The sequence below is a fragment of the Belonocnema kinseyi genome, chromosome 9 (assembly GCF_010883055.1).
Source record: "Belonocnema kinseyi isolate 2016_QV_RU_SX_M_011 chromosome 9, B_treatae_v1, whole genome shotgun sequence".
Lineage (NCBI taxonomy): Eukaryota > Metazoa > Arthropoda > Insecta > Hymenoptera > Cynipidae > Belonocnema > Belonocnema kinseyi.
The window spans coordinates 40895791-40908856 of record NC_046665.1 but is presented as its reverse complement, the minus strand read 5'-3'; the positions used below and the strand labels follow the sequence as shown (position 1 = coordinate 40908856).

The 13066-nt window shown below is 30.6% G+C and overlaps 1 protein-coding gene across 2 annotated transcripts in view; it reads left to right on the top strand.

Annotated features, from left to right (window-relative positions):
• The window catches only part of LOC117179601 (probable serine incorporator), an 11862-nt gene extending 3142 nt beyond the window's left edge, over positions 1 to 8720 (top strand). Inside the window, exons 2-9 of one of the 2 annotated variants that reach the window (XM_033371578.1) lie at positions 6117 to 6281; positions 6367 to 6551; positions 6632 to 6841; positions 6913 to 6997; positions 7091 to 7274; positions 7355 to 7555; positions 8228 to 8263; positions 8557 to 8720. In XM_033371578.1, coding sequence (XP_033227469.1) covers positions 6117 to 6281; positions 6367 to 6551; positions 6632 to 6841; positions 6913 to 6997; positions 7091 to 7274; positions 7355 to 7555; positions 8228 to 8263; positions 8557 to 8720 — 1230 coding nt within the window. The remainder of the gene's footprint in view (positions 1 to 6116; positions 6282 to 6366; positions 6552 to 6631; positions 6842 to 6912; positions 6998 to 7090; positions 7275 to 7354; positions 7556 to 8227; positions 8264 to 8556) is intronic. The other variant, XM_033371579.1, reaches the window with a different exon arrangement.
• Positions 8721 to 13066: the final 4346 nt, after the last annotated feature.

The window sequence follows — 13066 nt, the reverse complement described above, 5'->3', positions numbered from 1 at the left end:
CATTCTTAAACACTTGTCCATAAATAATATAAATAACCATGAAGACATAACGCATCCTTGTCTAACTCCTTGAATAATATCGAAACAGTCACTCAGTTTCCATTCACTCTTACACTCGCTTTGCTACCTGTATATATTGTTTCTATAGCTTGTAGGATCCATCTATTGACTCCATACTCTTTCAGAACTTCCCAAAGTTTACTTCTATCTACATTGTCAAAAGCTATTTCTAGGTCAACAAATGCACAGAAAACTTTTTTTCCTACTCTCAAACTTTTTTCTGTTATTTGCCTTAAGCTAAATATTTGATCCGTATATGACCTTCCTGGCATAAACCCACTTTGGACTTCCCAAATCTTTGCTTCTGTTATTTTCATCACCCTACGAATAAGTATTTTTGAATATATTTTACTTACGGTGCTTAATAAGCTAATCCCTCTGTAATTATTGCACTCGCTTTTATCTCCCTAGTTGAAACTGTTAAATTATGTTCTTCATTTTTTTTTGCTGGTACGTTAAAATTGTAGTGTTGAGAAAAAATAAAGCTTAAAGAATATTCTAAATATTTTCGCGAAATTCTCGAAAATTTTCGACGAAGAGGGTGTGGATCTCGAAACAGTAAGGGTACGTGGTTTAGCGTTCGCAGATGATAAGGTTGTTATGGCAGAGCAATGAAGAGCATGGGCCTCAAAATTAACGCAAATAAAACAAAAACTATGGTATTCGAAGGAAAGAGTGAGAAAACATTATGCAATATTTTATTAAATGAGAGAATTGAACAAGTTGATAAGTTCGTATACCTTGCTAGCTTATTTACTAGCGACGGGAAGATAGATGAGGAATTAGATAGACGCATAAACGAAGGTAAGAAGATTATTGGTAGAGCAGGGCCCCTTATCAGAAGTAAAAATATATCAAATAAAGCTAAAATGGCAATACATAAGTCTATATTTGTACCGACTGTACTATACGGTAGCGAGACATGAACTTATCAAGAAAAAGATAAGAATACAATTAACGCATTTGACATGAGATTCATGTGCATAATATGCGGGAAAACTCTGATGGACAAAGTAAGTAACGAGATAATTCTAAAAAAGTGTGGTGCAGAAGAGACTCTAGTAGATACATGGGAAAGAAATCGGTTAAGATGATTCGGGCATGTTAAGAGAATGCTAAATGAACGACTAACGAAACAAGTGTATCAAGGTAAAGTAAATGGCAGCGTGCCCAGAGGTAGACCGCGGAAAGAATGGTTAGAATGTGTGAATGAGACCCTAGTTAGAAGAGACATAAGAAGTCACAGAAAAAATGAGAGCCTACATGAAAAAATGCATGGACATAAAAGAAGCTAGAGAAGTATGCCAGGACAGGAAAGCATGCCGGCAAATAGTTAATAAAAAGAGTGTCAGAAGAGTGAATGACGCCTGAAACAAAAGACCTTGGCCACTAATGGACCCAATTGGGGAACCTTACATAACGACTTTGTGAGGATCTTCACTTGGGGTGATTGCTAGAGAGATTGATCAGCAACCTGGGTCGGAGCAGTGTTGCGGAACGAACGTGTTATTTATATAAATAACACGAGAATTCTGGATCAATCTGAAAATTCTCTATCCCTTCCACACATTACTCCTTTCCCCCGCCGAATGAGTCACGCCTACCCCAAAAGGGAAATGGCTTAATGGTGTATATATATTTAACAAAACTTTGGACCATTTTTTGATAATCCACGTTTAAAATTTTTAACATACAAATACTCGTAATTTCGTCAAGAACATTTTCCGACAAGTCGATAATATATCAGTCAATAATAGAATCAGTTTACAACTTGGTAAAATCCCACAAACGTGTTTCACTGTAGTCAGCAAATTCCGAATAATAATAATAACCCATCATCCATTGCGGCTTGGCACTTTCTACTTATTTGCGAATCAATAAAGATGATCTTTTTTTAAATTTCCTTCTATTGATTCCCGAGTAGATCTAACTGTCGAAAAAAATGGCTGTTTGATGCCTAATGTTCAAAATTGTTTATTGTTTAATAATCTGTGTGTTGCGGTAAACGACACTGATTTTTCAACATGTAATTTTTATGAGATACCTCACATTTTTGCCCGTTCACTGTTCAATAAATAAAAAATAACATCTGAATACACCTTCATTATTGTTTAATGTACCATTGATTAACTGTATGAAATATTATTGGTTAAACAAATGACCTAATTCAAAATTTGCAAGGAAGTATGATATTGTAGTGGTTCTCAAGATATGAAGTGCTCAAGATGAATAATGAATTCCTTGATTTCTCTACATTCATTGAATTCGGTGAATGCTGTGAATTTCTTGAATTAAAAAAATATTTTCTTGTAATTTTTTTTCTCCCTTAGTGTAAAATTATGTAAAAAAGAGGTAGATGAATAATAGACGAATGGTTTACTCAGATACACGAACTTCAGAGTTCATACCATGTTGAAACTCTTATTGAAAAAAAAGTTTCTTATAATTTTTTTTCTTACAAAATCGAAAAAGACGCTATTTCCATTTATAACAAGTTTTTTAATTTTTTGAAAAATCAAAAATTCAAATTTTGACAGCATACCAAATAACGAAAAATCCAAAAAGTACATTTTTCGGCCAAACTGCAAAATACGGTAAAAGATGAGAGAAAAACAATTGTGCATTTAAAAAAGATCTACAAATTTGTTATCAAGGTAAATGTCCCATTTTGGGCGAGTGACCCAGTTTGTGCGAATGCTCACATACTGTAGGTAAATCCGTGGTATGACACTAGTAATAGTTTATTCACATTCTAGTATGGATTAGAGATATTTTTGATATAGGTTTTATAGTCATCTTATTACGTATTTTAGTCACTGTAGGAAATATAACATGTCATCACTCGCCCAAATTGAGATATTTGATTCATCCAAACTGGGTCAGAGGAAAAATTCATTCGCCCAAATAGGTTCATTGGAACAGCATGAAATATTCTTTATTATTCAGTAAAAATTATTTGTTTATATCGATATGCAGACAAAGTATTGATGAAAAATGTTCAAACTGTGCGGTATTAGGAACTTTTATCGATTTATAAGATTTAAAATACTTTTACAAGCAAAATACGCCAAATAAATCCTTACATTCGCCTAAATTGGGACATTTACCTTAGCCACTTTTTGATAGGATGCTTAGTTTTGGCCTTAATCATGAAAAACATCATGAACAGTAAAAGAAATCTGCCCGCTGCATGGGCACATTCTTAGTACAATTTTTGCCTTTTACTTTCTTCTTCATGGCGTGTGTGGGGTTTCCAAAAATTTAATTTTGTATTTTCAATGCTATTTTTTTACGAATAAAACCAAAAACAGTACTATAAAAAAATTATTCACGGCAAATCATTTTTACATTCTCATCAAAGAAGGTATTAGATTTGTATAAAGTTTGACCTCCCTAGTTTTTGTCAAAAGGTCCACATTTAGAGACCCCCTAAATCCGAAAAACAGGTTTTTACGAATGTGTATCTGTATGTCTATCTGCCTGCCTGTCTGTCCTTGAGCACGATAGCTTTTGAAAAAAATTAATCTATTAGATTGGCTTTTGGTATACTTTTTTAGTGTCCTAAGCTAAATGCCAAGTTCGTTAGTCAGACATTTGGATAAAAATACTAAAAGTGATCGATTTGGAAAATTTTTGAGTACACATTTTTTCACGATTAAAAAATTGTTTTGTACAGTTGATCATTAGGGTGGCTCAAAAAGGCTTTTATTTTTTAAAGGGCAATGATCCTCCCAATTTTATTCCAAATACGAAAAAAGAAATTCCCTGTTCTTTTTATTTTTCGATTATAACAGGTGCCGGTTTTGACTTGAAGTTTCCCATGTAAAATGCATGGGGAAAAATCACTTTTTTGAGTTTTTGGAATAATTTTTTAGGGTTTGAAGAAATGTGATGGGAAAGTACGGGGGCCTGTAGAGAATTATCCAACGAAGAATTTCATGTATCATATATATGGGTTTAACACCCCTAACACACCACTACGAATACCTGAAAACTACCCTTAAAACAAAAAATGTCAATTATTCATGAAATCGACATTTTGAGCACTGTATGCTGGTCCTTTTTTACTTTAAACAATTAATATTGTTCTACTGGAATATTTATTATCATTGGTTAATTAATTTTTAATTATTTAAACAAATGGAATTTGTTTAAATTTTTTTCCGAAATTTTTTTTTTGCATTAAAATTATTATTCTTAGTCTAGTGGAACATTTAATAACATTGGTTTATTAATTTTTAATTGTTTAAACAAATTGAATTTTTAAAAATAATTTCGTGTTCATTCGTTTTTACCTAAAAATGATTACTATTGGCCTAGTGGAATATTTATTAACATTAGGTCATTAATTTTCAATTATTTAAACAAAAGAAATTTGTTTAAATAATTTCGTTTTGAGTTTTTTTTAAATAAATTATTACTGTTGGTCTAGTGGAATATTTATCAGTATTGTAGGGCTTTAAAAAAGCAACGTTTTTTTTTCTTGTTTTTGTTTCTTATCGTGCGTTGTTCGGCTTAAAATCTTAATTTTTTATTAGTTTTACAATTACTTGAAATTGCTTAATTTATTGCATACATTTTTTTAAATTAAACAATATTTAAAGGATATCTTCAAAAGTTTAATCTAAAATTATGCTAGTTTCGGTATTCTTCAAATAAAATTAAAATGGATTAATTTTTAGCGCTTCAACTTAGAAATGATACAATTTAACTCCTTTTTCTAATTAAATTGTCGAAATCCTTCGTATATGTTTTTTTTTAAATTTCGGTTGCTTACAATTCAAAATTATTAATTATTGTTTTTAAAATATTTAAAACATTATTTTGAACTGGTAGAAAGGGATTCAGACATTTGAATGATTTTGTACAAGTTTTTCGATGGGTTTTAAATATTTTACGGAATATTATAAAACTTCTAAAGTCTTCAAGTGGTTTCGAAATATTACAAAAAATTTCTGGAGACCTAAACTATTTCAAATTATTTTAAGGATTGTCGAAGTATTTGAAAATATTTCAAGGGATTTCACAGGATTTCAAGTTATTTTGAAAGATTTCGAGGGGGTTCAAAGGATTTCAAGTGATTTCTATAAAGTTTTAAGATTTAGAGGATTTCTAGGGATTGCAAAATATTTTACAAGATTTAAACGGGACTAACAATTTCAAGCAATTTTAACAGGTTAAAAAATTGTGAAATATCAGAAGAAAAAAAATTAGAAGATTTCAAGGTATTTGAAGAAATTTTGAAAAGTTGCAAAATATTTCAAGATTTTTTAGGCCCTCATTTAATACTAAAGCATAAAAATTTCAAGATAAATAAATATTTATCTGTATTATTTTTACAGGGTTGATAGCCATTTTAAAAATATTAGAACTTATAAGTAAAGTTCTTAATTGATTAAAAATACCTATTTTTGACTAATTCAGCCATTTTTAATGCAATACAACTTAGTACTTAAATAAAAAATAGTTATTTTACTCAATTAAACACTTTACTTATAAGTTCTAATACTTAGAATATAGCCACCAACCATATAGGAACAATAAAACAAATATTTATTCATCTTTAAATACTTATTCTTATTACTTATGCTTACTACTTACTGTAAAAGATCAATTCTTTAAATATTACGAATGAATCTAACTTCCTTACTGTTTAGTAAAATGTGTTAATATTGTAAAGCAATCGATACGTCTCGAATGAAGGAGGCTTTTATTATTTCATCAACATTAAATGATTTCAATGAAAAAATATTTACTATAAAACTAATTTTTTAAATATCATAATTGACTATAGCTTCATTTCATCGATTTATCTACAACCGTACTTAAGTTGTCGTGTTAATAAAAAAGGGCAACATGCACACATCTATCAACACACACACGCATCCATGCATACACACACATACATCCGGACAATTGTTTAGAACGTTGTATCAGACATTCATAAACAGAGGAACGTTTAATTTAATCATTTCAAAAATATTGTAAATTGTAACGACAAAAATTAAAATGGAAATTTATGTTATTAATGAATGGAATTAATTATCTGTTTTCAGCTCGCTTGCTTGTGTGGAAGCACAGCTTGCAGCTTTTGCTGCTCACAGTGTCCAACATGCAGAAACAGTACGAGTACAAGAATTATGTACGCTTTGATGTTGATGCTTGGTACAATTGCTGCTTGTATCACTTTAGCTCCGAGTCTGCAAGAGACTTTGAAAAAGGTAACTATCTAGAAATTATTTCTGGAATGAAACTGTTTTTTAATATAAAATTTTTCCTAATTTACGATCTGATTGTTAAAAATAGGTTCCGTTTTGTGCGAATAGCAGTAATTTAGTTCCCACCTCGTTTACAATCGATTGTCAATCCGCGGTTGGATATTTAGCAGTCTACAGAATATGTTTCATTCTCACGCTGTTTTTCTTCCTGATGTCAGTGATTATGCTTCGAGTAAGAAGTTCGAAAGATCCTCGAAGTCCGATTCAAAATGGGTGAGAATTGTTTCGATATTTTGTACAAATGTCGCAATATTTAAATTATAACAGGCATTGATGAAGCTTCATTCTCACAGCTTCTGGGCAATCAAATACCTCCTGATTATCGGAGGAATCATCGGATCCTTTTTCATACCTGAAGGCTCATTCGGTCCAACCTGGATGTATTTCGGAATGATAGGAGGTTTTCTCTTCGTGATTATTCAGCTGATTCTCATCGTCGATTTTGCACACTCTTGGGCTGATGCATGGGTGGGCAATTATGAAGAGACTGAGTCCAAAGGCTGGTGAGTAAATGAAATGATACTTATATTTATACAATATATTTTTATTTCATTTACATGTATATTAATTTCAGGTACTTTGCTCTTTTGGCATCAACTTTCCTGAATTATGCTCTAGCTTTCACTGGGATTGTTTTACTTTATGTTTACTTCACACTGGTAAGTAAAAAATTTAACGAAATAATTCACCGTTTATGTAGTAGTAACTTCACAATGAGTGTCTGAAGAATATAAAAATGCGATTTTTTTCAGCCCCACGATTGCTCTCTCAACAAATTCTTTATTTCCTTCAACCTGATCCTGTGTATTCTGACGAGTGCAATTTCTATTCTCCCGAGTGTTCAGGAACATCAGCCCCGTTCCGGTCTATTGCAGGCATCTGTTGTTTCTCTGTACGTCGTCTACTTGACCTGGAGTGGAGTTTCAAACAGTCCAGGTACTTAAATCGAAATATTTATATCTAGTATCCAGTCCTACGGTATTATGGTATTAAAATATTGATTCTTGTTCATTTAGACCACAGCTGCAATCCTGGAGTTCTTGGAATCATAAATGGAAACGACATTTCTGCGCAAAATAAGGTTGCTTTTGATAAAGAAAGTGTAATTGGCCTCGTAATCTGGTTCAGTTGCGTTCTCTACAGTTCCCTTCGTACTGCCTCCAAATCCTCGAAGATCACGATGTCTGAAACTGTCCTCGTCAAGGATAACGGAGCTGGTAAATACCTATAATTTTTCAAAAATCGATTGAAAAAGCTTTTATTTTTCTCTCTAAGGATATAGTACTTTTCCGTTGGGTCCATTATAATAATAAGGGTGTCTGCCAGACAAGGAAAACGTCGGAAATTTGACTCCGTGACCTGAATTTTTCATTCGATTGCACTAAAAAATATTATTTGAAATTGTATTGTAATTTATTACATATATTTGAAATTGTAGATACTTATTTTTTAAGTTATAAAGATAAAGATTTAAGTTTTAAAATAATTATATAAAAACTGTAACTTTTATTAGGAACTGGAGATTTTAGAAAAGATATCTGTAATTCTGAAGTTTCCAAAAATTTTCAAAAGTAATTATATTAAATTCTGAATTGTATCAGAAAAGTTTTAAAAGAAAATTGTGATTCAGATCTGAAGCTAGAAATTCCGCAAAATAATTACAATTTTTACTTGGAACGGGGAATTGTTTTTAATAATCGTGATTCTGATTTGGTGAAAACCGGGAAATGGTCAGAAATTAAAAAGCCTCTGTCTGGTGAAAACTCTGTTAATATTCAGAAAGCATGAGATGATTTATACAATGTAGGTTCATATTTATATCATATTCTTTGCATTTCTCATCTGATTGTAAATTCATTCGTCAACTAAACCTGCATTTTTCCAAACAGTTCAGAACACGGACCAGTCTCTTATTGGCAATGAAGGTATGCACACCATTCTCATAAATTTATCCTTAACTGTCCATCTTTTCAATTTCCATTAGTTCGCCAACTCTAGTTATTATAGTAGGAACACTAGATTATTATTATTTTAATCTATAAATCCTTTAAAGCAGAGATTAATATAAATCGTACGTAAAATTTTAGAATTAATAACAATCAGCGTGTGCCTGCTTTCATTGGTTCGCTTTTTTTAAAACAGCTCCAATTATTTAATTTATTAAGCTGCCCTTTTTACTATTTTCTTTTATTTTCTCGCCTCTTTTCAAATTACCCAGATTACGTTTCAGTAGAAGGCCGTAACGGAGATGTGGAAGGAAACGAGACCAAAGTTTGGGACAACGAGGAAGACACAGTTGCTTACAATTGGAGTTTCTTCCATTTGATGTTTGCCCTCGCCACTTTGTACGTGATGATGACACTCACGAATTGGTACAAGTAAGTATCTTTCACTGATAAATTAATTTTAATTATCATAGAAAAATTGAAATGGATTTTCAAAGTGAAACAGGCTGCAGACTCGTGACAATAAAGTCAATTCTTGCTTATTTCAATACGCACTTATTAAAAGTCCCCCATGCTGGGATATTTAGAATTGCGCAGTTCCGTCACCTCCCACAATGCTCCCTGTACGATCTAGCCCGCTTCTGTGATGGAAATGAGTAAAAGACAAATGCAATATTGAATTTCAACGTCTTTTATTATATGTGAAAGCAGAAATAACAAATTAATTGTACCGACAGAACGACGTAAAGAGCTCGGTGTCTCGAAAAGAACTACCTGTTCTTACAATACAATAACCTCAACCGCCCTAAAGGCCATGCTAGGTAAACACTACAGGGTTCGCATTTTAGGTTTCTAATCCTGAATCCAAACAGTAATCACAATATCCAATCAATAATAGTGACCCAGCAAATATAAATATAACACTAACCAATTAAAAAGAGGCCCGAAGGGCGGGAAGCCCTTGTTGGTTTGAATTGAGTATTTTAGCATGACGTCATTGGAACGCATACGAGTATTTAGAGAAAATATTCTAAAAGTAAAAGTCATAAATGTAGAAATCGTAATACAGTGAATTGCCGCCCATTTGAATGGCCTTGAAAAGTACACGTTTGATAATTGAAAGACTGCAGGGGCCTCCACTTCTACTGTAACCTTAAGATTATTTTTGTCAAGCGAAGTTCATTGGCTACCCCGGCCTTGTATCCATGAGGACGATGTAAGCAACTTTTTCAACCACGCAAGTACCGGAAAGCAAGGTTCTATTTGAAATAAATAATAGTACAGATAAATATTTTTAACAAATTTTCACTTTTAAACAATTAATTAAATTGAATTTAAAAAATAGTTTATTTCTTTAAATAATGTATTATTATTGTAATGTTACAAGTTTATACTTTATACTTTTAAATAGACCCACGCTTTTTGGCACATGCGTAGTTGAAAAAGTCGCGGTCCGTTAGCCTGCATGCATGTCAGTGTTTTTCTGATCTGTTTTTTGTTTTGTTTTTTTGACGTACGGCGTGACGAATATAACATTTCCTGCAGATAGTACAATTGGCCAATTAAAAATCTATATAATAGAATTAAAAATGACTCAAATATTATGTGGAATAGTGCGTATTGTAGCATGACGTCACAGTCATGCTAGGATGGGTGGAAATGTCAGCCTTCAGAAAGGTTAACGCATGGGTCTGCAATTGCACACGCCTTTTTGTTGAAAATATTTTAAACGTAAAAGTAAGTTATGAAGGTTTGAATATTAATATTTTTCAAGCATATAATGCATTTGCGTAATTCTTCTTCGTCCTTTTATCGGTTGGTGACCTTTCAGTTTTACTTTTATAAAAGACTGAAACATTACTGAGAAAAGATGTTTCACACTTTAAAAATATTACTATTCTTACATTTATGACTTAAATTTACGTTTAAAATAGTTTTTTTCAAAAAGTAATATGCGTTCCCCTGACGTAATGCTAAAATACTCAATTCGAACTAGCGAAGGCTTCCCGCTTTTCAGGTCTCTTTTTAATTGGTCAGCCATGGACTCTAGCGAGACCGAACAGGGACCCTGGTGGGAGGTAATAGAACTGAGCCATTTTAAATAAGCGTGTACTGGGGATTTCCAAAAGGTGAACGTTCAAATAGGGGATCTTTAAAATAGATGGAAGTTCACTGTGAATGGAATTTTGAACTTCTTAACCGCTGTTATCCTTGTAGTTGAGAAAGTAAAATTTTACTTACAATTTTAATTTACACAATTTTGTTGCTGTAGGTGCAGACTATTAAAAACAGTTGTCCACTCTAAAACTGTGATATTATTTTAACATTATATAGGTATTTCATTTTATTGTCTTTAATCCGATAGAACTTTTAATTTTCTTCTGAAATCTTTTGGGTAATTCTTTTTAAAATACTTCTAAGTTAGCGTAAATACTGGGGATTTTTCCGAAATTTTTTTAACACAATTTATTCAACAGTTGCAGTTGTTTTCTGTTCGAAATTTGTAATACATTATGTTGAATACTATTTCACGAAATTTCGTCATGTTTTATTACCTTCAAGGAAACAGCAGATTTGGTTGAAACGTATTGTTTATTAGATTAAATTTGTTATTACAAATCATTCGAAAGCTAACAATTTTAAATCTGGTTATAAAAAGTAAAGAAACTGATATTTCATATTTATTTTATTTTCATATCTTTTTTCTAAATTCATTATCTTAAATTAAGAGCGTTTGAAAGTCAGGAATTTCTTTTTAATCATATTCTAAAGTGGAAAACTTTAAATTAAAAACACTGAAACTTGAATAATTATAAATTAAAACACTAAGAATGGGTTAATTGAAAATTTAAATCGTTGAAATTGTACACTTTTTTATAGAATTTTAGTTGAATTATTTGAAGCGGAAAATCTAAAATTTTGATAACTTTAGACTGGACATTAAAAAATGAAGTATTTGGAAATAAATCAGTTTCAGATTAAACAATATTTCAATGTTGTTGTCTTTGATGATAGACAAAATCAAATAAAAGCATTCAATAACAAAACAAAATTTTAATGTTTTTCGTGTTTGAAGTATTCCAAATTAGATATCCTTCCTTGATAATGAGAGTTCAAGTAGAAAAAAAAACACGTCAATTCACAAAAAAAAGAAAAAATTCCAAAAAGTATTCCAAATTCAAACCCTATAAATTAACAATATTTCAAGATTCAAATAATTCAAGTATAAAATTAAACTATAAACATGTATCACTTAAAAATATTGCAAGTAGATAAATTTAAATTTTTTAAAAATATACATTTTAAAGGCATAGAATCTTTCCATTTGAAGATAGTTACAATGTAGAACAATGTAGACAATAAGTTTAATTCCGTTTGTGCAAATAAGATTTGCAAATCCATAGGATTTTATACTAGGAAGAAGAAATATTAATTTACTAAATATTTTATATATTTTTCTATACGTATAGCATTTGATCCAATTTTTTTAAATTGAAAAATACGAAGTTCTTTAGTGATGTGCAAAGTCGAATTGTCGATTTAGTCTTTCAGGAGTAATTTGGAAATATTTTTATTAAATTAGATTTAAGGAATACAAAAATACGATTTTAGACAAATGAATGTACCAATTGATGGATTCTGGGGGGGGGGGGAGGTTAGTTCCTTTCATACAGTAAAGTTTTGCGAAACTTGGGACTGCGCAGTAGTGTCCTACTGCACTTGAAGATGCTCAATAATGATCAACTTCAGAATGCACTAAAGAATGCACAGTAGTTATCCAAACTAAAGAATGCACAGTAATTATCCATTGTAATTCTACGATAATGTAGTACTTACAACAGTGTGATCACGTACCCGGGAGAATCAGGAGAAAGCCGAGAGAAACTTGCGACGGGAGAAAAATATTACACCGGGAGATTTTCCGTATTTCGTAATTCGGTCATTTTGCAATTCTCCAAAGTTCCCAACTAGAAACTATATAATTTTCAAAGTGTTTAGAATAATTAAACTTCGAAGGTTCAAAAATATTTCTCGCAGTATTTAAAATACTGCAACTTGGAATTGTGAAAAATACTGTGACTTTTGATTTTACAGAATCACATCATTTATGATATGATACTTATTAATAATATATTTATCGTCTTTAAACTATCTATAATTTTAATTTTAATGTATAGCTTTGAATGAGCAATTATAAAATAGTTTAATCTTTGTGGCCTTCAAACTAAAGTTTTTTTCTTACATGAATTTTTAAATTAATTTTTGGAGGTTTCGAATTTTAAATTTCACAATATTATCATGTCAAATTCAAATATTTAAAATTTCAGGATGATTTCACTATTAAATATTTCAAAATTTCACATTGAGAGACTTGATAATCAGTTTTTATTTAATAATTTTTTATTATATATAAAGCAACTTCGTATTAAAAAGCTTAAAATTGTACAATTTCAAAACATGAAATCACATCATAGCAATATTTTTTTGCATTCTTTATTTTGATTTTTAATTTTTAGTGTAAGATTTTTACTTGAAGATTTAAACAAATAAATAATTTCAAATCGAAAAATATTTACTTCGAAAATTTCTAGAATGAATAATAATTCTAAAGGAAGATTTAAAATTAAAAAGTGAATAGTTGCGTTTCAAATAAAATAAGATGAAAATTAAATTATCTTTTAATGCTTTTAATCATAAAGAATACAATTTTAATTCCTCTGTTTAAGCGACCAAATTTCCGAAATTCAAAACTTAAAATATAGTATATATTTTATTATATAA